At 38.3% G+C, this 25,131-nt stretch overlaps 2 protein-coding genes across 2 annotated transcripts in view; one reads left to right on the forward strand and one right to left on the reverse strand.

Moving 5' to 3' along the window:
- Positions 1–25,131, forward strand: part of fancm (FA complementation group M) — a 46,043-nt gene that overhangs the window by 6,515 nt on the left and 14,397 nt on the right. The window contains exons 5-13 of the mRNA XM_023295672.3: positions 19,460–19,591; positions 20,533–20,665; positions 20,897–20,989; positions 21,154–21,258; positions 21,804–21,982; positions 22,865–23,071; positions 23,186–23,426; positions 23,567–23,715; positions 24,210–24,374. Coding sequence (XP_023151440.2) covers positions 19,460–19,591; positions 20,533–20,665; positions 20,897–20,989; positions 21,154–21,258; positions 21,804–21,982; positions 22,865–23,071; positions 23,186–23,426; positions 23,567–23,715; positions 24,210–24,374 — 1,404 coding nt within the window. The remainder of the gene's footprint in view (positions 1–19,459; positions 19,592–20,532; positions 20,666–20,896; positions 20,990–21,153; positions 21,259–21,803; positions 21,983–22,864; positions 23,072–23,185; positions 23,427–23,566; positions 23,716–24,209; positions 24,375–25,131) is intronic.
- Positions 344–12,507, reverse strand: soul3 (heme-binding protein soul3). Its single transcript, XM_023295683.3, has 5 exons — positions 11,873–12,507; positions 4,911–5,005; positions 3,005–3,146; positions 2,655–2,838; positions 344–2,492 (listed from the first exon to the last, which is right to left on the reverse strand). The coding sequence occupies exons 1-5, from the start codon at positions 12,126–12,128 to the stop codon at positions 2,321–2,323; spliced, it is 849 nt and encodes a 282-aa protein (XP_023151451.1). The 5' UTR covers positions 12,129–12,507; the 3' UTR covers positions 344–2,320.

Consider the following 25,131-nt stretch of genomic DNA (forward strand, 5'->3'; position numbering starts at 1 on the left):
TTCAAAATTAAGTAGGGTGGAACACATTTGGTTTGCCACATTTGATACCATAAAAAGGAAGTGATTGGCCTTCGGGGGGGTTTCTATAGCAACCATTGTTGTTGGTTGATAAACACAAATAACACGGCCTGATACACTTGTTTTGTATCTGCCGTCATGCTGAGTGTGAGTCTAAAGTGTATTGTATTTTGCCTTGTATTAGTAACACATAGTGTGATGTTTACTTTCACATTTTGAAGTTTTACCACAAACTCCTCTGAACCATAGGATCGGACACTATTTATTGAAGCAAGTTCTGTGTATATGAACCCACTAAAACTTTACATCATCATAGATTTCAAAAGACAGGAGACAAGCACATTTTTATTGAACAAAGAAATCCACAATAGCTCTTGTCGTTGCACTTGAATTTTCACAGTACATCACACTTTTGCAAAACACTAAAAAAAAATAAGCAAAAAGAAAGAAAAACAAATTAATTCCACAAACTTGATGTTCCCATATAACCAGGCTTGTAAAGGGAAAACCAATCTACATGTATCATCGCTTTGCACGTGTTTCCACACTATAGTTGTCATAGAGTATCATATCGACGCTACAATCATTTAATGCAAAATAGATTCTTTGGATTTGGATGTCCTGATATCAACCGAACTGTTTAACATTAAGACTGGGCAACCTTCCCAACCCAATACTAAACTTTCTTAACTGTCCATTTCTTTGTTGACTTTTTCTGAGTGAAGCCAAATTTCTCCCAGTTTTGGCTTAACTTTCCTTTTTCACAGAGTAAATAGGCTTCAGCAAGTGTCCGTTTTTGCATTTCATAGATCCTGCTGTACTTGTAAAAAAATCCTTACACAGTGATGATTTGGCTAGTTCACTTCTACTTTTATTTCACTGGCACCCAAGCAGTGAATGCACATTTCCTAAGCAGAAATATCCCTACATTACTGTGAACTCTAGGTGTAGCTGGCAATATCACTTTGTCTCTGTTGCATTGCATTGGTTTGTTTGATTTTAAAATATAGTGAAGATAAACACTTCTGACTTTACATACTCTTCTTAATCGGTGACAAAACATGAAAAACAGTTTTAACTAAAACAGAATGTAGCTTTTTTCCCTATTTTTAAAGAGTATAATTACAGTAGAGATATTCTCTGTGCATTTTTTTTAAACTTGCATTCTCTCTACTCAGCAGGAGTAGTATTTGCAATAGAAAGAGCATGAGAAAGAGGTACATCGGTAACTACTGTTGTGTGTGAAGCTTAAAATATGAGGAATGCATTACCTTGTATATAATGTATATAATCTGTAAGTAAGATTGTCATTCAGCGCTAAAACCAGTGGGTTTTAGCATTTGGTTTGTAGAAGTGTGGCATTTGTTTATACTTTTACTTTACATTCATGTACAAACACGTTTGTTTCCTAATTTAGTGTCACCTATTGTGTTGCGCTTATTTATAGTTGAAGCCACTAGTTCTGGTCTGGTTGTCTGTCGGGCTGTGATACATGCTGCACAGCTCCTTCCTATTCTACAATACCAGCTACTGAAGACCCCCTTAGATTGGGTTAGGTCAGTGGCCCAGGAACTGGCTTGTTGATTATTGGTTATCTAATAAATATTGCACTTATTGTTGAAATAAAATATGCACATCAGAAAGATGTGTAACCTGTAGTGAATGATGTAATCTAGAGATAAAGAAACAGCGGCTCAAAAGTGACAGAGCTGACATCACCTCAACAAGCTAGAGAATGACTCCACATGACAAGACATTGTGGCTGTGCAATAAACAGAAAGGGAACATAATAAGGCTGTAAGTCCACTGGCAGCCTGTTTCTTCTGTGGATTGACAGGCTGTTTGCATGTTTTTGAACCACTCAGTGGTCACCATGTTCACAGAGCGTTAAGAGTTCAAATATTTCAACTTTCAACTAGAGGGCACTGTGCTTAGGACAGGCTTTAAGCCATCTCAAAGCAGGAGATGAATGCTATGCTTCACCTTAGTATCTGGGTTGTGTTTATGAGAGTATGGCAGTGGTTAAGTGCAGTTCTTGCGGGTGAAATGAGGGTTTAATTCAAATGAACATAGATGAGAATTTACTGAGGTTAAAGTATCAGCTGAGCTCTTTTTTTTTCCTGTTTTTTATAAATCAAAACCCAGTGGCTGTGGAGTGTGCTAGGCTGGTGGTCATTTCAGATATTGGTGGTGACAGAAGATGATGTTACACCTGAGGTTGTAGCTGAGCAGAGGCAGTGTTAAGGGAGTCTTTATGAGGCTCAAAGGTCAAAGCTAGGATGCTGCGAGATGCTGCTGTCCATCAGCGTCGCTCTAGGAACCAGATCTCATTCTGACGGTGGCTGTGAGCGGGGTTGGTGTAGCCGGCCACGATGAACGAGTCGTTGACACACACACCTGGAGAGTCTAGCAGCTCAGCCATGGCATTGATCTGATCAATGATGGTCACTTCATTGGTGGGACCAGTAAAGGCCCTGGAAGATGGCATCAAATGTCAATGTTAGTGTCACACAGGAAAAACAGCAAAAGAAGCAATAATTCTAACCCTACTGACTAACACTGTTAGATGTCAGTACTAACAAGAGGAGGGAGTTAATCTGGAAAAGATGTTGATTATTATTTAATTCTCAACAAACCTGGTGTATACGACACTGGCAGGCCAGACCTCTACAATGATGTCACTGTCATGAGGTTGTGGGGGCTGGGCCTGATGTTCAGCTGGCAGGTAGTACGCCACCGTGACATCATGGGAAATCACAGAATGGTTCTCATCTGTGCGCACCACTGTCACGATGGGCAGCGTCATGCCCAGGTAGTCATCTAGATGAAGAAAATTGTGACTGTCATTTTTGGTCATTAATTGTCAGGCTGTTTAAAAAATGACTGGTGTTGAGAATATTTCCAGCTAATGAAATAGACAAGGCAGTGATTCAAAAGGCCAGAACCAGATTGCGTGTGTTAAATGGTCCCTTGCTTTTGGACTCACCTAAGGAGTTCTGCTGGCAGATGTATCTCATTATCCTCATAAAGCCGTAGCAGATGCTCTGTTCATAAGTGTCCTCACGCATTGTTATACAAGCCCAGTGACCCTTTTCATAATGGCGTTTCTCAAATAGCACCTCCCCACACTTAAAAAGGAAAGCAAAGAAAACAAACACATGATCCTAAACACCTTATGATTACAATGTAAACCTTCTTGCCAATAAATGGCTTAACAAACAAAGCTGTCATCTACAAATTATGTAAAAAAATCCAACGTGACCTTGTTACTTGAGATGAAAATTATTCAAGATATACAGTGTTTGGCCTTGTTAGCATATGTAAAAAGTGACGTGTGATGAAATGTGCAAGAATTTCTCCAAACATTTCTGAGCTTGCAGGTGTTAGCTGCATAATATTAAAGACTTTTTGTCAAGACTTGGGGTGCCTTGATTTTTCTCATCTTGTCTGCATTTCTGAAATTGTATTTTGACGGGTTACATATTACAAGGCCAGGTTGTGTAATGTATTTATTGTTTGTGGATCTCAGAGATTTTGATCTTTTTTTTTCCGTGGGGTACTTCAGTAATGTTTTCAGACCACCAGTAAACAGACTGGTATCTAACAAGGGCTGTAGTCTACCAAAGAAAAACTTAACTGACTCATATTGTACCTACTTTTGAATTAATTAACTGATAAACTGAATTAGTTACGGTGCACGGAGTGCACTCTCGCTGCTAGCTTTCCAGCCTAAATATATAAACATTAAAAGCTAGTATTTGGAGCATATTAAATAATTTCACCCTAGTTATTTTACACTCAGTGATTACAACAGTTGAGCTTGTACCTGCCTTTATCAATATGATTTCACAGATGATTTAGCCTACTGTTTGTAGATGATATGCCTTGTTGGTTGTTAAACTATGATATGCAAACTGCAATTTGCAATGCTTACACGACGTTTGGGACATCAACTGTAACAAAATGCAAAATTAGCAGTTTATTAGCAGTGTGTCTTCAGTAAACATTAGATGAGTTAAACTGAGCAGTCTCCATTAGATTATATGAGGTCAAAATTGTAATGTGCGAGCATTCACAGGTAGGCTGTTCCTCCCTTGCCAAACACAAAGGAGAATTCTGGGATAGCTATTGACATAGTGCCTTTTTCCTTCTGAAAGTAACACTGCTGATTATCTGACCAAAGAGTGGTTGGAGAGCATATCAACCCACAAATCAACTAGTTAACGTGGACACTATGGCCCTTCTTTTACCTACTACAAAATAAGAAATCTTAGTTCCAGCCTTTAAGTATATTGTTACTCCTTTAGATTTTATTTTGGATGTTGTCTGTGTGCTATTAACACTACTGTTCAGGATTGTGATCAACTGTTTGAAGTCTGCTAGTAGTCAACGTGCTGCCATTTTAGAAGACACTACAAACTTCTCCAAGAATAGAATGCCATGATTGCCCTTTGTTTAACCTGAGTCTTCCCTAAGTTTTCATGAACTAATTAAATCAAGTTAAACCAATTAGCTCTCTTTATTTATACGGTCCCCTAAGGAGTTTAAACAGCTTATTGTGTTGGGTGACACGGTCATCTTCGCTGAAATATAAAGCCGACCCACACTCACACAGATGATCTTATACTGTACTTCTAACAAAATCTTTACTCTAAGTTCAAGTGTGAGTTAAATGCAAAATGCCACTTTGGCTCCATTGTGTCCAGTTGTTGACTGTCCTAGTAGTTCTGCTACTCTACACAGATTGGGTTGTGATGCAAAGTCTTAATATGCAGTGCTTGTTCTTAATGCAGATACACTTGGCTTCTTTAAACTAGGTCACTAATTTGATAGTTTTTTTCCTTTTATGTAGAGCATGAAAAATGTACAAGTAGTAAAAGTTAGATTGATACCTTCTCTTTGTGTGCAAGGAGGGTAAAAGGTACGTGCTCTCTGGAACTGCGTCCTTGGTTGTTGCTGGTCAACTGTTGAATGGGTTCTGCTAGATCTGTCAAACACACAAACAAACAATATGTGGTGAGTTGAAACCACTGTCGAAAATAGTAGTAAGTGTTGACACAAGTAAAAGCATTTGCTTGAGATGCTTCATGATGTGTTTGTACTAGACATGGACAGCTAAAACACTGCTTTAATCAAATGCCAACTTTGCCTGCATGCAGCACAGAATGAAAACTGACGTTTTTAACCATTCACAGTGAGGTCTCTTTTCTTTCTATTGTTTTGGGTCTCATGGTATTTATGAAATCTCTTATGTATACATATGCAAGATCTCTCCTGCGGTCTTCACATACTTCATTTAACTTTAATCCGCTCACGCTGCAATCTGCTCTCTCTTATCTGTATGAAAGGTCCTCACTTCCAGTAATCTGTTGGCTGGCTGTGTTAGCAGTTTGAAAGAGAAAATGCTGCCAGACAGACAGAGCACTGTGCCAGGAAATTGCAGAGAGTAATGTTTATTTGAGTTGATGGAGAGAACATTGATTAAAGCCGCCCAAGGCCAGGTATAGACTGGTATTAACGAAGAGTCTACAGCATTAGCCAAGGGGTTTGAAACACGCAAGTCTATTTGACCAACTCTTTCATGCCATTTCCTATAAATTCATGCATTAACTTTGCAATTAAATCTCTTATTGGGCCTTAGAAGCAACTCATCCACAAATATATCACTAAAGCAAATATTAACAGCCTAAATACCCACACACTTTTTATAATGCCTACGTTGTCAGATTAAATAATAGCATCATGCTCAATTGTTGAACTGTCAAATACAAGGCACTCAAGGTGAACCCAATTCAATCACATTTTGTTAATCAATACTATGGAGGACAACTAGGTCGGAGGGATCAGTGCTATTTACGTGATCAATCACTGGACAACGAACAAAGCTGTAGGCTGTCGTTTGTGTGTGACAGTGTGTGGGGCATCTCAGCAATATGAAACTCATTTAGTATGATCTCATTAAATCAGAGTGGAAAGAGAGCACAACTCAGCCTAAATCACTGCACAGTTGTCTACACCTACAGGCACATACTGCATGCACACAAAGACAAACTCATCAGTTTCTATGGCAGCACGTCCAGAGCCACTCTATGTTGACGCACAACGGTCAACAAACAGTCAACCCACATGGCTGTTTTTGTACCTGAGTGTTCTAATCAATTCAGAGCCGTAGTCACGTCCCAGTTTCAGTCTGGTTACTACTACTAACCTTTGCTTCACTGTTTATATCAGTTTTTCTGAAAACCTGACGCATAATTTTGAGTATTCTATTTATAATCATTCTTTTTTTTTAACAACCATCACTTTCTGATCAGGGAATTACATTATTACAGAATCAACGTTTGTATAAAATGCAAAATGTGTTGATTATATGGGTTTTGATTTCAGTAGCACAACAGACCCAGGAAATCAGGGACGAACTCTCAACTTTTAACAGAGTACAAATATCATTTTCACTTAACCTATCTCAGTGCATGCCTGTAGTAAGTGGTGTGTATGTAGTCTATTTGTAGCTTTTCTTGTGTGTTGTGTGCATAATGTTATGCAATGTCATGTACAGAATAGACAGTCGGATTGAATGACAGATATTTAAATTAGATTTTCGATAGAATTTATTAAAGTCAAGCCTCAATTTAGTATTAACTGTGTAAAACATGTGATGGAGCATTGCCACATGAGATACCATCAAAAATGTGATCGTCACACAAGGTGGGTGGCATGAATATGTAAAACCACTGACCAAACAGTTTAAACCCTGGGTCAGATGCGCTGCAAAATGCATGAAGTATGACTATTAAATAATAAGTCTGAAGTTGCGTGAGTCAAACCACAGTGCATGCCTGAATCATGAGGTAAGCATAGGGTCACAAGCATAGTCCCTGAAAGTTTCAATCTGTTTGAATTAGATAGAATCATATTATACCATTATTATCATGATTGTTCAACAGCACTGGACAGGTGAATAGAGTTGGTGAATTGTGCAAGAAGTACATGACTAATCACATGCTTATCAACCAAAAATGAAAACTAAAATGCTTTAAATATGTCAAGACTGAAGCCTGTTATGGTTGTACATTATATATTCATTGAATGACTCCATTAAATGACCCCATAGCTACTTTGCATCAGGACAATGCCAGGTTTGTGCGTGTGAGCATTTATTTTTGCGTGTTATCATAGACTCTACCAGCCACTGTAGTGGAAATTTAATGTGTAGACTAGCGTATTAATGTTTGCTGACAGTGGCACTTATTATCATGTAATAAAACCACTGTATAGTGATGGAAGTAGACCACACAAACACACAAATCTGTCCTCATTTAATATCGTTCAAACACAAAATAAAATGTCACCAGTGTCATAACAGATTAGCAGGGCTGAAGCATCCACATGCAATGAAGTAGGTTTATGTTATTTGAAATTAGAACACAGCTGCTTAATTTGTTTGTGGTTTTTTGACTTTGCTACCATCAAATGGAAGGGAAGGTCAGTTTTGTTTATTTGGTGTTCACTGATGTGAAGTTTAAAATGCTGTTATAGGGCACTTTTGGTCTGAATCCTGGAACAATAAATTCAACCTGGTTGAAAATCTTGAAGCTCTTCAGGCATCCACATCATGTGATAATAATGTTTATATATTTATGTAATTAAAATAATTGCTGTCCTCTAATCTCACTTTACTGTGCACTCTAAGCAGTCCGAGTTACTGTTAATTTCCATGGCAAATAGTATCATTTTTCCCCAGCATGAAAAGAGTCAGATACATTAAACAGATTTAGATTTATGTTTGTAGGTACCCAGTTTGCTGGTACCTGTAATGACTTTTGTTGCTAGGATACCATTTAAGGCATATTGATGGTAGGCCCCTTTGGAGAACAACATGTGTATGATGTAGCATACACATGTAGCATTAGCTAATGTTAACCAATGAAAAACCTCGAACTGCTGCATTCTGCAGCTTTAAAAGCTGCCTGCATGACGAGCAAAGCTCCCCACTAGTCCAGCTCCATCTGACTCTATCCCAATTAGAGCAAAGGAGTTTACTGTAGCCTTGGCCTGTGTCCTTAGCTACAGTACTGTAGTCAATCCACAACCTCAGTACCAGCACAGGCAAGGTAGCTAATCCCCCTGAGTCAGAAAGCCCCAACAAGTGATTTCGTTTTAATTCCTCAATTAGTGCTGTGGTCTGAGGGCAGAGGGAGGAGGATGTGCCAGTCTACATTACTGAATTCCCATTGGGCTCCTGCAGAGATGGCAAATGGCCTAACCAGGTGGATCCAAACATAGTGTCAGGATCCCCATCAAAAACAGTAGATAATTAAAGGTAACAATCTTCTACACAAAATTATCTTAAGTTTTTACTTTTCTATTGTAATTCTTACGGTTCAAACAGACAGGCATTTACAGTACTCAAGCTGAACTAATACGATGTCTCTGAATTTGTTTAACCCCCTGTGATGTCTGAGGTGTGTTTTTAAAACACTACTTTATTACCACAAAGCAGGTATTAAAATGTTGGAAGTATAGCTTATCTCAATGGGTCTATTATTCAGCTCTGTGTACCCAAGATCTGCATTTAGCAGTGACTTGGAAGGCTCCAAAGTTCAAGATTATTGTTGCTGTCCCCCGCCGAGCACAACGTATGGTTTTACATAGTGAAATCTATCGCCTGAGGCTACAAGTTGATGAAATCAGGAAATCTGTAATCAAAAGGCCTGAAAAAACAACAATTTAATTCCTGTACTTTTAGAGTAAAATCATCCAAGGTTTCCCAAAAAAAGAAAGGATCCCATTGAAGTATCAGTGATTGAAATGAAACCACCCTTCTTTGTTTACGTGGATACACAACAAATGTTTACAATAATAGATTTGACTGTCACATCCATAATAAAGCAAATGTTCTAACTTCAGATTAAATGAATACATGTTCTATGGCAAATAGCTAGTACATACCATTGTAGAACATGTGTAATGACACCTCAGAGGCACCTCAGCTACGTGCTAAAGTTGGGCTCATACACTGGATTGGTCTGCTGGAGCAGTTCAGACGTTGAAAAGCAGTTCAACCTTGCGCAGGCCTGACCACATTCCAAACAACTTGCAAATAGATCACGCACACAAATAGATATACAAAACTGTCAATATATGCACCATCAACTTCATTACAGGGGTGGGGTGCATAGAATACTGCTTTATTAATCTGTCATCCTATCTGTCTAGTACACAGGTGTCAAACATACGGCCCGTGGGCCAAAACTGGCCCACCAGAGGGTCCAAGACAAAAACTGTAAATTATAAATAAATTCTATACTTATTTTTTTGTAAAGATTTCTATTTACGCCTTTTACTCCATTATTTAGTTATTTTTTTATTCTTTTATTTTCTTAACTTATTTATCTTGTCTGTTTAAAACGGAGAAAGTCATCTGGAATTTCATTGTACACTGTGTATAATGACAATAAAGCTTTCCTATCTTGTCTTAAAACTATAGTTCATTAAATGTGATCATTTTTTTGTCTAAAAGAAAAGGAAAATTTTGGAGTTGTGTTTTTTTTATGGGTTATTATGCTGTGATTTTACTGGTCCGGCCTACTTGAGATCAAACTGGGCTGTATGTGGTCACTAAACTAAAATGAATTTGACACCCCTGATCTAGTAGGTAGAGTTGTATGAACAAAAGAATAAAACTACTCCGCCTCCCTTTTTTTTTGTATAATTTCACACACTGTAGGATTCTGCAGCCTAAAGTTATAAATACAGTCAGCTAAAACCAAAAGTCTAAAGCCCTGTTTGCATGTGAAGCTCCAGTCTTAGATTGCAATAAATAAACAAAACATTCTGACAGTGATTGTAAAAGAGTACATCCTCATGGGATGACAGAATTGCTATTTTCAGCCAGCTTTACATTATAAAATCTGAGGCAGGCTGAAGACAAATGGCATTATTGTACAGTAGTGAGCTCAAAAACTGGCAACACAGAAGTCAAGTATAAATCTAATTTATTTTGTTTCTGTACTCAAGTAACCCCACTGAGTTACTACTATGCAAGGCTATTGTGTGCAAAGATGAGGAAAAAAAAACAACCAGTTTATTTTGGTTCAACTAACAGTATGAATGGCAAATGCTTCTGTCTAATTGGATAGCTTATCATTTGCTTTCCCCAGCAAATCAAAGCGGCAAAACAAAGGAGCCCTTCATTTTATGCAACTGTAAACAGTCTGTTTACTGTGATGATGTGCTTTTTAATTTTTTTTTTCTGTCGTATTCCATGTTGGACTGGAAACATCATCCTTCAAACTTAAAAGCCAGTTGCAGACTTTTCCGATTACAGTAAATATGAAAGAGCGCCCAAAGTTGAACCGTTCACCTCATGAGCAACAGCATGACTGGAAACAAACAGTACATAGTGATCGCATGACATCTGAAAGCTCTCAATATTTTGTTTTCTTTTTGTTTGACAACCAGGTTCTTTGTTTTCTGAACAAAATGCTGGATAAATACGTATAATTCTGTTTTACTATTAATTTTCTATTAACACATCACTCGCTAGACACCACAAATTATCGTATTACTATATTATTAACCATACAGTTACTGCTTTAGTATTGATCCATATACCCAAAGTAATACCACTAACATTATCACAACGTGCGATATTGCATTGTCCTATTTAAATATTTTAGGCTACAAGCAGAAATGTGTATTTGCTGTTGTACATCTGAAAGCACCACAAACAGATCTGAGCAAGAATGTGCCTTACACTCGACTGATCAATCAGTGAATGCCTAAAAAAATTGATAAAATAATTGATTAATCAGTTTGAGTCTAAATTCCCTGATTCTAGTTTTTAAAATGTGTATATTTCCTGTTTGTTTCCCCTCTATGACAGAAAACTGAATATCTTGGGCTTGTGGACAAAAGAAAACATTTGAAGACGACATTTTGAGCTTTGGAAAACGCTGACGGACTTTTTTTTTTTTTTTTTTTTTACTATTTTCTGATGCTTTATAGACCAAAATCTAATCAATTAATTGAGGAAACAACCAACACTGAAGTAATTGTTAGTGGTAGCCTTATACCTGACATGCAAATCCAGTGCTTATTCCTTATGCTGTACAGCACTTGTGCTTTTCTACTTTTCTGTGCAATCGAGCTAAGCGAGACTTTATTAATGGTTTCCACTCAAAAGGCCTCAAAAGTATCTCCAGCTGACAACAGACTATTTAATGAAATGAGTCAAAGAAGCACATGTGCAGATGTCTGTGTTGTGGTAGAGTTTTGGAGCGTTTCATTGAAGGACTAAAACAGCAAGCATATACAATAGTATGTTAACATATTTTCCAGACTTCTAGTCAGTAAAATAACTGTAATATTAACACTCTCATGTCAACAGAAATCAATCCAGGGATCCTGCAGGTCCACGACCACAGTGTAGACCCTAAAAGTGTGCCTTATTGTTGCAGTCTAAAAGCATAGTCCTTTGAATTACAACCTGTATGCATGACAGGGGATTTATTTATTTGTGTCTCGCCTTGGATACTTTCACATTTGCACCGTTTTATAGTTGAAACACATGGCTGCCTGAAGGGAAGGGTCTGTCCTGGCTAGAACTGGTTTGTCTACGAGCCTCACTGGAAAGTAGGTCAATGTACACGGTGGTGAGAAAGTTGAGAACCATAACTAAAGTTGTTGCCTGTTTTCACTTGTCTGTTCAGCTAACGTTGACGGGTATATATACTATACAGATACTGGTGCGAAAGTACGCGGGATAAAAGTTATTTGTTAGCAAAGTGTGTTAGCATGTGGATGTTGCTCGCCATAGTTGGCATACTTTTATCATACTTTACATGTTTACCTTGGGAAACTTCCACTTGGTGTCCCCTGGCCACATCCTGCCAGTAATGAAGCAGTCGGTCTTGATCTTGGTCTTCCTCCATGGTCTCTCCTTCTTCTTCCAGACTGCCGTTACCGGAGTCTGACAGCTGGTCCTCGGAGAAAGACTCCAGGTCCTCCAGTGTGATCATCCCATGTCGGTCGGGGCCGCTGCCGTCTCCTCCTCCTCCTCCGCCGCTACCGCCGCCGCCACTCATCTGGCAGCCACCGCGGTCCATTTCTCTTCTTAAAACTAGCTAGCTAGGTTTAAAAAAAATGCCTCAATGGGTTAACCAAAAGTAAACAAAAAGTAAAATCACTTCGAATTCGTCGCTGAATCGACGCTCCGCTGAAGTGTTGTTGTATTTTTTTTTTCCTTCGGACCGCGGCGCTTGACTGGTCCAGATCAGGACGACCGTTACTTTCTGGTCAACGAACCGGCCACTGCTACGCTTCAGCCGACGCAATTGTCCATGTTTGCATTCTCGGTGTTACATATGACTTACGGAAACCATATGTTGTCGCTTTGCGCACTTTAAATTCGCGCAAAACCTAGAAAAGTCCGCGTCTCCTTCCCCCGTGTGGAGCAACGTGACACTTCCTTCATCGTAGCCGGTGGTGAACGCGGTGTTTATAGAGAGGAGGGCGGGCCGACACGCCACGTGACTATGCGGGCTCCCTCCGCCCCTCCTCCTCCCGCTGCCCGACTCAATAAATACCCGAAACCACGACCGTTGTCAGGTGTTTACGTTTCACAAGTCCAAAATAAATAAATAAAGCAAGCAAGCAGTGACAAAAAGATGAGATTGCAATCACTTTTTGGCACAACACAAACAGCTAAAATATTGTACAACATTCACATTTATCTGAATAATAATATACTATACAAAGTTACCTGACTTACTTAAATACTAAACATTATGACCCTTCAATATCATGTATTTTTCACTTCTACTCGATAAATTATGTATCTCATATTAGCCGTATTGACTATTTAAAATATTTAGGAATATTACCCTACAATGTTATATATTATTCGGTTGCGCCTGAATAATTATATATTATAGACATTTACCTGCCTGATTTAAATATTGAGGATGAAGACTATGCAATGTTACATATTATTCTAATTTCCCAGGCTAATTATAACATATGTTTTGTACAAATTTATATGACTAGATATAAAAAATTAAGACCCTACAATATCATATGTTATGTAATTTTACCTGACTGTTTATACATTGGCTAAATTTATCTGACTAATCTAAATATTAGGGATTAAGACAATACACTATTATGTATTATTTAAGTTTGCCTAACTAACTGTTTATTTAATATTGCACAAATTTACCTGACTGATTCAAATATTCAGGATTAAGACCCTGTCATATTATATATAATTCAATTTTACCAGAGTAATTTTATATTATTAAGATTAAGAATTAAAACCCTACAATATTATATATATTTTTAATTGACCAATAATATATTATACACATTCATTTAGAAACCTTCATATTATATTTTTGCCTGACTACTTTATATATTGAAGATTAAAACCTTAAAATAACATATTTTACTTAATTTTACCTGAAAAATTTAATATTATACAAGTTTACCTGACTAATTTAAATATTAAGAATTAAGACGCGGCAATGTTATATATAACATGTATTTTCCAGAATAATTTTAAGTTGTGTTACACACAGATTGACCTGACTAATTTAAATATCAATTGTCTGTGCTGATTAATTAGTTAAGAATGAATGCTTAAAATGTAATTTTTTTTAAATTTTACTTGACTAATTATATAATATACATTCCACAAATTTACCTCACTAACTTAAATATACAGGTTACGAACCTATATATTAGTTATTATGCTACTAAATGCATGTGTTCAGTTACATTGACATCTTTAGCTCCTTTGTCTGTTACATCCTATTTGTCATAGCGACCACTCACAGCATGTGACTGTTTACATCCAGCTGCTTTAAAAAAATGATGAATGCCTTGACAACATGATGCTGAGTGGTAGAGGGTAGACGGGAGTGAAAATGTGTGTATGCATGCATGTGTCTGCCTGCCATGACTGCCTCTGTAAATGTAAGATAACAGGGGTAAGCTTTAAAACCGTGAAAGACATGGAATGATCATGCGTGTTAAATGACCGTCTCCTTTTTTTTTTTTTTTTTTTTTTTTGCTTTGGTAGAATTTTTTTTTTCATTATTTATATGAATGGTCTTTTATTATGGATGATAATAAACAAAACTTTCCCAGGCGGGGGATTATAAACAAACTTGCACCTGTGCACTAGGGGACAGACTAGGCAGGATTTCCTCTGATCTGTGGCGCTGCAACATCCAGCCACCATGCTGCACCCTTCAGCATGCACGTACGGAGGACATTATATAATCCACTACAGTCTGTGGGGGAGTCTGTGTGTACACATTCACTGATAGACACACCGACAATACAAGGAGGGGGGACCTAATTGGCCTCCTGCCTGGCTTTATCTATCCACCTATATCTGCTTTAGGTTTCTTTACTTTAAAATCTATTCATTCTAAATCTGCACAGCCAGACTGAGACGGAAGCTTGATTCACAACACTGCACCCTTGCAGTAGTCTCATCAGTAATCACATGATTAACCCTGCCAGAATTTCCACTCCGCATTTGAACAAGGCAGCCGGTTCTCTCTTTATACTTATTCTCACTCATATGTCTCAGTGATTCAGAAAATAAACTTTACCATGCAGGCACACACACCCACACATAATAAATCCTTCGCATTGTTGACATGCGGGAGTGAGAGTTCAGCTTAGTGTAGGTTCTGTTATTAATAGCTGCCTACAGACAGGCTTTTTCACTGATTCCTCCCGTCACTTAGCTACATGCTTCTCAGCCAATCAGCTGCTGGCCCCCTACTGAGCATGCTCAGTGTGGCTGTCATCTACAGCGTTGTCATTTGTCCCATGGCCTCTCCTCTCCTCTCCTCTCCTCTCCTCTCCTCTCCTCTCCTCTCCTCTCCTCTCCTCTCCTCTCCTCTCCTCTCCTCTCCTCTCCTCTCCTCTCCTCTCCTCTCCTCTCCTCTCCTCTCCTCTCCTCTCCTCTCCTCTCCTCTCCTCTCCTCTCCTCTCCTCTCCTCTCCTCTCCTCTCCTCTCCTCTCCTCTCCTCTTTTTGACAATCTTATTGGATTCAGGATCAATCCAAATCTAATATCCGCACAATGCTTGTGTGACTGCTTTTGTGAGAGCTCTACACTGATTTTATTTCTTTGTAATCTTAGTTATTGTAATGAAATATCACCAAGGCTACAAAATGAGTTAGTATTGTTCACAGTAGTGTTTTCAAAGGTGTTTTCCCTTTTTTGTCCTTTTACTTCCTGTGCCTCCTCCTACCTTCTGCCATCTGCCGTAACTTGAATTCTCTGAAACAGCAACTCCCTGGCATTTTCTTTGCGCTACAGCAAGAACCTTTTCAGCTTCTAATTAATTTATCTCTTTCCCTGTGACATCTGACCTGTTCTCATAGAATATATAATGCAGTTAGAGGTGGATGTAATTGCACAAGTGTATAGTACTATTTTTGTCACCACTTAGGTTAATATCATCATTGCATAATGGACTTAAGATGCTGGTGTAAGCTGTAGCAATATTGACTCCATTTTCTTGTCTCAGTTTTTAAAATAACTGAGTCAGGCACACTGTACTGCTCAGACACTGGTGGTGTAACGGTTTTCAAAAGTACTGAAATCCTTAACTGTGAAAATTAAATTCACAGTCCCATTCTGCAAATGTATATTAAAAAAGTGCAGCATTCCTTAGCAAAGCAGGACTAAAGACTTAAAGTGTTTTATTTTCATTTTCAGAATAGTTAACTCATACATACTGTGCCTCTGGAGACAAGTTAGTCCCAATAATAGTAAACAAAGGCTGGTGTTAGCACTGATTACTAATTGAGAACGTCTATAAATACATCCCACAATGGGATAAAAATATCTGACCGGTGTAAACTGGAGTGTATGGAACAATGAAACACGACTACAACACTGAAACTGAATCAGCACAGTTTTCCTCCTGCGCATTCTGTTGTTTTACTCTGCATTCCAACCAGACAAAAAAAGAGACCTCACTAATCTGGTTCTGTGTAATCTCATAATCTGGACCTGACCGCTGCGTACACATTTCCACATTGAGCTCCACCTGTCAACCAACTGTGGAGAATGGAGTGGATGGCTTGTGGCCCTTATTCTCGTTGTGTATAAAACCCCAAGCCAGTCTCTTTTAACCCAGAAATAGATTAACATGACTAAGAACTAAAGATTAAAGAACATAAATGGTTGGAGAGATAAAGCAATGAGACAATTTTATCCCTCGTAACAATAGTCAGACAGAAAATGTAAATTTGACCTTACGGTGGTAACAGATAAAAGGCCACTGTGTTACCTAAATCAGAACAGTTAATCCTCCTACATTGGCTCATTTCTGCATTGTCAGCCTTAGTTAAACTTAGAACACTTAGCTTTAAACCTCTGAACTCTGAGCAGTTTCTGGGCTTTTTTCACTGCAATATAAAGTCCTTCACCTCTATGGAAACAACGCAACCATGACGACAAGTATGGGGTGCTCAAAAATGTCTTTTGTACAGCATAGTACAGTCATCATTCCACAAAAGATAAACAAAGGAAAAAGAAGCAAAAATAGAATTTCATAGACTATTTATTTATTTCACAAAATTGAAAATATCTGGAATTAAAATGTGCATTTTTTCCAAGTGCTCAGAGATGTTACCCAACACTAGAAAGAAAAATGTTCCGTAGATATTTCATTACTTAAATTAGCATTTTGTTTTCAGACTTGTCTCCTTCCTGCTCTGTGTAAACACTGCCTGCAGTTCAACCGAATAGTCTCAGAAGTTCTATCATGCGACTGTTAGTCACAACTGACCCAGTCATGGCTTTTCAGTTGTATCAACGACTGCCAAGAGTTTTGTTTTTTGCAAAATGTCGTTTGTACAAATGGAATATATTGGTATTTTTTAAATGGGACATGTTGAATATGGGGATTTTTGAATAAATATCAAAAATGTATGCTTGCATTTGGTTAATTGTCACAATGGAACGGCACGTGACACATGATTAGTTTACCGACTGTCAGAAAGTTAAACATCTGACCACTCCTTCTGTTTTTTTAGTTTCTGACTCTGAAACATGGTGTAATTTTATCAAGCTTTTAAAGATAGCATGCCTTTCAAATCTGTGGGTGAGTTTTGGTGATCAGAGGGTTAAATTTGTCATTAACTTTAGCGTTTTATGAATTTTGTTGTTTGTAGTCGTACGCAATTGCAATTATCCGGAATCATCATGACTGTGATTCAGCCACTTTACATTCTGCTCATCTTCATGTAGATGATGTCATTTATTACTGTCATGAATCAGTGATAAATTGGGTGTAAAATCCATTTTAGCAGTAGAAAATATTACACAATGCTTGTAAATGTGCTCCCAGGGTTGTCTTGTCACCACATGCGTCCATGTGCTTGTTAAACATGTTGCAATCTGACCTCGAGAATTTTTCTCCCCTCTCACCTTTCCTTTTTTTTTTTCTTTTTACACACAACCACTGTAAAGTATGAAAGAAATTTAGCTGCTAACATGATGTGATATCCAACAGTGAATTTTAGTGCCTTTAGCTGCTGATAAGACTAATAAAAAAAAACTCTTAAGGTATCACTTTGGGATTTAAGTACTTAGTGTTATTTTTGACGCCTTGCACTAGATGATTTATCAGGGCTGTGTTCAAACAACAATGCATGACTTACATGTAAACCCCTTTGAGTGGAAACATTAGGTGACAGTGTGATAGCTTTCTACCATATTGCCACCCACACGTTCTGGTCCTTTCTGGCTGCTAGCAGCATCATCTGTCACTGATGATCTGTCAGTGATAAGAGCTGGAGTCGACTGCTAGCCTTGTCACCTGTGGTTTGATTTCAGTTCAGTCTCCCTTGTTTCTATGCTTCTTGCATAAAACCCTGCCGCATTTTCTTCAACATCTGGTCCACCTTCATCTGTGCCCAGTACCACATGTACATCTGCACAGTGCAATAAAACCTCCATTTAACTCATGTCCATCATTTCTGTCACCTGTAAAACCATATAAAAATATTAATTTAATATAAGATAAACTTTAAGTTAGGGGAAAACTGGATGAAGAAAATTTGAATATAAAAGTCACCAATAAAGAACTCGTATGTATGTTATACACATCAGTACACATATTGCACGCTGTCCACTGCAGTTTTTACAAACTAACAATATTAAAATCTCTGTATTTTTAGCTCTGGCAGTAACACACAATTTAACAATAGACATTTCATTAAGAAATCGCCATCTTTAGTCAAATACCTGTTCTACAAACATTGCTGTTCCCTTTTACACCACTAACTTTCTCCTTTTTAACTTTACAATCTGTATAAGCAAAAATATCCTTTCAATATTATTGGAAATTGTTTGACAAGGCTTTAGCTGATTCCTCAAGTTCTCCGTCAGTACTAATAGGTGATCAGTTGTCAGGTTTAAACCATATCGTGTGATGAAGCAGGAACCCGACCAGATGGGCAGACTTGTTTGCACTCTCATGAAAGAAGGACCAGGTGATATAGCTGCTGATGTGTGCTGAAAGGTCAGTGGAGTTAAGGGTTGTTATTTAACCCTTTGCTTTTGTTTTCGTAAGCCATGTGAAGCGCATTCGCATTTCACCTCAGACAAACAATCCGACGTTTAGCAGAAATGGGACAAGTGGTCATCTCAGTGTACCCAAGAGGAAATCTTCCTTTCTGATTTGTTATGTATTAATCCTTCTGGGTTTTTGTGTCTTGCTGTTAGAGCAGTAAGTAATTACCGAGGTGTTGTAATATAAAAATTTTGCGTCAAGCCTCACAGATACATGTTGATTCATCCATCAATGTGAATTACTTTCTTTTTTTGTTTTTATCTGGACAATAGCTTCTACATCTCTTTGCAGGTAATAATTGAATGCCCTCAAAACAAGTAAATTGCTTGTCATCTGTTACAAAAAGTCATTTTTTGTATATGAATAGATTCCAACAGGCAACCCACTTTTTTTTCAGGGCAGTTTTTTATTTTATTGTGTGCAGTTTCTAAAGCAGCAGTTCCACCCAGGTGAAATTGAAATCGTAATGACCCAGACTCCCATTATCTGCGGTTGTGACGATGAATAGATGTTGTTAAAATTGCTTTTCTGGACAAAATGCTTCTGTCTGTTTCCCTAGTATTAGGAAACGAGGACAGGAGGACGGAGAAAGACTCCAACTCATTTTAGTGCCATTAAGAAGTGAGACTTTCATTCAGAGTGTGAAAGTCTGTTTACCAGGAGAAGTAACACCTGTGAACCTCAAAGTAGTTGCAGATGCTCTGTGTGTGGATGCTGCTGAATCTTTGTGTCAGTGTGACGCCACCTACTCAGACTAATGCTTTACTCCTTTACACAGGAAACGGCCTGTTATCGATGACCTTTATATCTTCTTATTACTCTTCCTGCTAGGTGCTGGAGAAATTCATGTCTCGTCTCGTCCAGAACCGTGTGATGGCCCACAAAGACCTGCGAACCCTCAGCAAATACCAGCTCATTCTGGCCAGGGATCAGTTTCGCAAGAACCCACCACCGTACATCAAGGCATGGAACCACTGATGCTTTGTATTATACTATACTGTGTGCTGTAATTTACAATTTAAATGATATAATAAACAGGATTTTTTATTTTATATGATGTAAATAGATTAGTCATTTCTAATAATGTTTGTTGTAATAATAAAACAATTAGAGAAATAAGTGAAGTAGTTATAATCAATAATCTTGATATGACAATGTGTCCCCTGACAGCGGAAAAGGGGAGGCTTGTTGTGAAGAACCTATAGAGAATTATCACGCTTGGCTTTACAGAGCTTTAAAATGAGTTTCAGTTCATTGTACAGTAACCTATTTAAGAGCATATCTTTTTAAATGATTTAACTAACAATTTAATTTCTTTGTGTAATTATTTACTACTTGTATCACTGTTATTTATCAGAGAGTCTTTTACATTTTGTCCCATTCAAAGCTCCAAAAAGATCCAGTGCAATAGATAATAATCAATATAAATCTGACCTCTCTAAACTAATGGATTTAAAATGTATCTTCTTTGATGGCTTTTGCTGCTTTACATTTGAAATAAAAGATTAATAATACAAATATACATGAATAAAGAAGTATCAAGATCATCTCTAAAGTCAAAGCATATAAAACATGTATCATTATAAGCATAAAATGTTGCTGGTGATGTTAAAAGCATGCAATGAAAAAAGACATGTAAGAAAATATATTGTTATTAAGGCTGATTGAATTTTAATTTTTTTGATTTCAAAATAAAATGTGATGTTTTTGCCTTAATTTGATAGTGACAGTAGATGTACAGACAGGAACTACAAGAAAAGCCCCTGGCTGGATTCACTGCGATTATATGTAGTTATACATGTTTTACCTTTTTGACCCTGATTGCCCCAATATTTTCCAGTTTGATAGAATATTTTAGCCCCATTCTTACCACTGGTCTCACATTGGTCTCCCACATTCTGCAGGGTGGACAACAAGGAATGCTGGAGGGCGACTTTGCCCTTTGCATCAGCCTGTACCACGGCTACGAGCTGCTGATGCAGATGGGTCTCCGGTCGCTCTTCTTTTACATCCAGGGAATCATGGACGGATCCAGAGGTCAGTCGCCTCACCTCCAAGCTTTCAGTGTATTTAACTACAGAAAGGCTTTGCTGAGTGAGAGAGCATTCCATCTTCACGCTTGCATGTTGGCATATTGCAGCTTAATTTCCACGGCATGCTTTCATACACCAGATAATCCATCAGTGCCCCTGGGTTTTTGTACATGCAGTAGTATTCTGTATGAGTTTCTGTTTGATGTGAACACTCTCCATGCTTTGCTTGACTCAGAGATGTCCAGGGCCAAGAATGAACTGCAGAGGACGCCCACGTTTATGGACCTTTACCATAAGATGGAAGCAATGTTTGTGAAGCCATCTGCTGGTACATAAACTCTCATTCATACTGCGGAGTTCACATTTCTGAACCTGTTATGTAATTAGATGTAGCACTACAAAATGCTTCTCTTTACAGTGTATTTTAAAATATAGCAAAGAATGCACTAGTGTCTCTATTTAATGATCATGCTCCATGATTCATGTTTCTAGATCCAGATGAGCCATTCATTTACAGTCACCCCAAACTGCAGAAACTGGAGGAGGTTGTGCTGCAACATTTCAGACTGTGGGCTGAGAGCTCAGCTGGCAATAATGGTGATTTACTTAATATAGCAATGCTATGCTGTGACTCATACATGGAATGATGGTCTGAGGTGAAAGCTGAAATGTATTATTCTCTTCTCTTCTGACTACATCGAAGCAAAAGCACCTGACATTATGGTTAAGTTGTTTAGCTTTGTTGCTATGATAACATGCAACAGGCAACGCTGGAATTTTATCTTGTGACATTTATAGTTTCTATTAAATTCCTGATAGGTTGTTAGTATGACAGTGTCCAGACAATGTTTAAAATCGACTTGGAAAAGCACTTAAACAGAGACAAACTGTCCTCCTGAACAAACAAAATCAGTAAAAGCTTCTGAAGTGCGGCACAATTCCAGCTAATCACTTGATCCAAAGCTTGAAAGCAAAAACCAGAAAATATTTTGATGTAGATGTGTTTGCTCTTGAGTATTATCAGTTCGGAGAGGATCACAGAAGGGAGCATTCCAGCATGTGAATTACAGCACACTAAATACTGAAAGAATTCAGCTTATAAGGAAGGAATTTGTAATCTTCTCTGTCTCATTAATGTTCAGGTTCAGGTCTTCAGGAAGTCAGCACACGTGTGATGATCTTTTCATCGTTTCGGGAGAGCGTGCAGGAGATCGCGGCCATGTTGAACCGACACGCTCCACTTATCAGGATCATGACCTTTATGGGCCAAGCGTCAGCTGGGAAAGGGGTCAAAGGCTTCACCCAAAAGGAGCAACTGGAGGTAGAAACTGTTTCCTATGTTTTGATCAAAAGCAACTGATGTGTTTGACAAGAACTGAAAACAGTACACTGAGTCAAATTAATATTCGGACAGACAACTTCTGGGTCTAAGTCTTTCATGTTCAGTCAGTCAGCATCAATTATACAACAATGCTGCCCCAAAAGGAAGACAGTGTCCAAACCTGAGCAGTTAACTGCAAACCTAAAGTATGAAAGTACAACAACCTAGAAAATAACATGAAAAATATTAAAGACGTTCGGATTATTTAATGAAAAACGTATTTATTGTTATTATACACTGATTTATTTCAATTTCTAATGACACAACAGCATTCTGTATTTCAATAATAACACTTTCTGAAGTATTGTGAGACCTAGTCGGCCCAGTTTTTGGTGTATGATAAAAGGGCTGTCAGTAACAGGAAAGAAGAAATTGGGGAAAAAAATGATTTAGCAAAAAAACTGACAGTTTTATTATAGTGAGAAAGATTAGTATCATTTGCTGCCCCATCTAACATCTACCCTTTTTCTTTAACTTTTTCCTCTCATGGCATTTTTGAGTTTTACTAGCATCATTAAATCTAATATAATAGTAGTGTAGACCTTGTAAAACCAGCATAAAAGAACACATCTCTCTGCCAGTACATTAGTCGTACTGGTGGTTGCTTAACATTGCGGTTTCTCCATGCAAAGCTCGACCATCCTCTAAGCAAATGATGCAGGAATGGATCTTCCATACAAATTCATGTAATATCCTATTAGCAGTTCCACACATATAATACACAAAAACAGATCTTCTTCTTTAAAAGATCGTGGAAAGGGCCCTTTCAGTCTGCAGGTTTTTGTGTATATCCACGAGTTTTACTTTCCTCTTGTCTTGCAGGTGGTTCACAGGTTCAGACAGGGAGGCTTCAACACATTGGTGTCGACTTGTGTGGGGGAGGAGGGGCTGGATATCGGAGAGGTGGACCTCATTGTTTGCTTCGATGCGCAGAAGAATCCCATCCGCCTGGTGCAGCGAATGGGACGTACCGGACGTAAGCGGCAGGGACGCATCGTGGTCATCCTGGCTGAGGGACGGGAGGAGAGGGTGGGTGTTCTTCACCAACATCTATCAGTGTCTAACACTTATCTATTTAAAATAAAACCACACACAGGTTCACAAAGTACCTATGCAGTCATTTTAACCTTTATTTTCCCCCAGACCTACAATCAGAGCCAGAGCAACAAGCGCAGTGTGTACAAGTCCATCACCGAGAACAAAAGTGGCTTCCACATGTACCCCAACAGCCCCCGCATGCTGCCTGACGGAGTGAAGCCCAAACTCCATAAAATGCACATTACTTGTGGCCAATTTGATCACCGGGAGAACAGCAGGCGATCCATCAGGGGTCGACGGTCCCACTCTGAGGGACGGGCCTCGCTCATCCACCCTCAAAACCTGAGTAAGTGACAAAGCAGAAGTAGATTGTTTTGTAATTCCTGTTTCAAGAATGTGAAAATGGATTTCTGAGTTTGTTTTTTTGTGTGTGTGTGTGTGTGTGTGTGTGTGTGTGTGTGTGTGTGTGTGTTTATTTGGCTGTAGTTCAACAGCAGAGTGCAACGTCCGATGGGTTTCTGAGCAGCGCAGAATATTCCCTGTGGGTGTCCACCATGAAGCTAGAGGAACATGAAGCTCATCCAACCCTGAGGCAGTCGCACTTCATGTCCATACCCAGTGACCCGCCACCTCAGGTTTCTTTTTCCATCTGTTTCTCTCTTTCTCATGCAGGTCTGAACAGCATAAGGTTAGCACAGACACCCATGCCGTTAAACACACATGGAATAAATCAGATCCATTATCTATATTTCGCAACGACCCTGTGCTTGTGAAAACACACAAAACTGAAATGGATGTTTGAGACAGAGAGCTGAAAGCACTGTCAGTCATGCATCATGCTCTGAAATGTCCATGTATTTAAACTGTGATATTATGTCACGGCACCAGTGTTTTTAAATTAAAATTAAGAAACACTCCATAATTTGAAACCATAATAATGATGATATTTTACATGGAATTCTATCAATCTGAAACTGTTGCAGCTCTATGTTAGTTCCACTTTTCAGGTGGAAAAACCTCCGGCCCACGGTTGGAAAATTATGCATGGAAAAGCAATCATTTATAACCAGCTTGAATATAATGTTACTGTTTATACTAAAACCTTTTTTATGTTTTTTTTAAATGAAAGGAGGAAATTTCTGAAGGCAAACCACCGGCCAGGGAGCTGTCTTTGTGGGAATGGAGACACTGGCAGCACAAAGCGCTTCCCTCTCATGTTGTGGATCATTCCCTCCGCTGTAACCACTTCATTAAGGTGATGGAGCTCATAGATGACATGAAAGAGGAAAATGAGGTGAGAAGGGCAACAACTAAGTGATGCATGATCATTTTTGTGTTATGTTGTGTTGATACTGGGGCATTAAGCAATTAGCAACTGTTATGTGACATGAGTGTGTAGTGGGAAATACGCTGAAAATAAATGAGTCTTCAATGAGTCGGCAGCTAGATAAATCAGAAGCGTAACTAAAAGTTAAATTACTGGTGATGGAAGAGTGCTATTATAAAATGGCATCTCACCTAAATCCTGCAGAGTTTCCTAAAAGAAAGACAGTTTTGTGCATTTACTCGAGGGAAAATCAAACTTTACAAACGAGGCTGAAAGGAGTCAGCTGAGTTGCATGTGAACATACAATTGGGGTTTGTATTGAGTTACAAAATTCACCATTTTGACTGGAAAAGCAGATGCATTAACAGGAACTGTGGCATAATTGTGGCTCTAGTTAATTTATAAAAAACAACAAATAAATAATTTATATTCATAAATGTGTTTCTAGGCTGTTACTTCTCTTCATTTTCATGACACGAATTCAACAAAAGGTGCATGAAATAACAGATTCTTCTTTAAAAGCAGCACCAGAAACACCATGTTTACTGTAATATTAACCTTTCTAAGCTTTATGTGCACATGAATGTGAATTTGTGGTTGGCATTTGTCGTTGTTTTCACAGAGAAGTGAACCAGTTTTCTTTTCCTTGGATACAAAGCTGGTAGAAAAGCAAAGTGGGATGTTTACAGCTTCGAGGTCTTCCTGCTCTTAATTCATCTGCTGA

Source organism: Amphiprion ocellaris, chromosome 20 (genome assembly GCF_022539595.1).
Source record: "Amphiprion ocellaris isolate individual 3 ecotype Okinawa chromosome 20, ASM2253959v1, whole genome shotgun sequence".
NCBI lineage: Eukaryota > Metazoa > Chordata > Actinopteri > Pomacentridae > Amphiprion > Amphiprion ocellaris.

Bases quoted from the DNA above. Each gene is read 5' to 3' on its own strand.
- soul3 (XM_023295683.3), bottom strand. From the start codon at position 12,128: ATGGACCGCGGTGGCTGCCAGATGAGTGGCGGCGGCGGTAGCGGCGGA. The intron at 2,839-3,004 runs GTGAGTCCAAAA...TTCTTCATCTAG, and splicing joins CTGCCAGCAGAACTCCTTAG to ATGACTACCTGGGCATGACG. The intron at 2,493-2,654 runs GTTTGTTGAGAA...GCCATCTTCCAG, and splicing joins GCCAGTGTCGTATACACCAG to GGCCTTTACTGGTCCCACCA.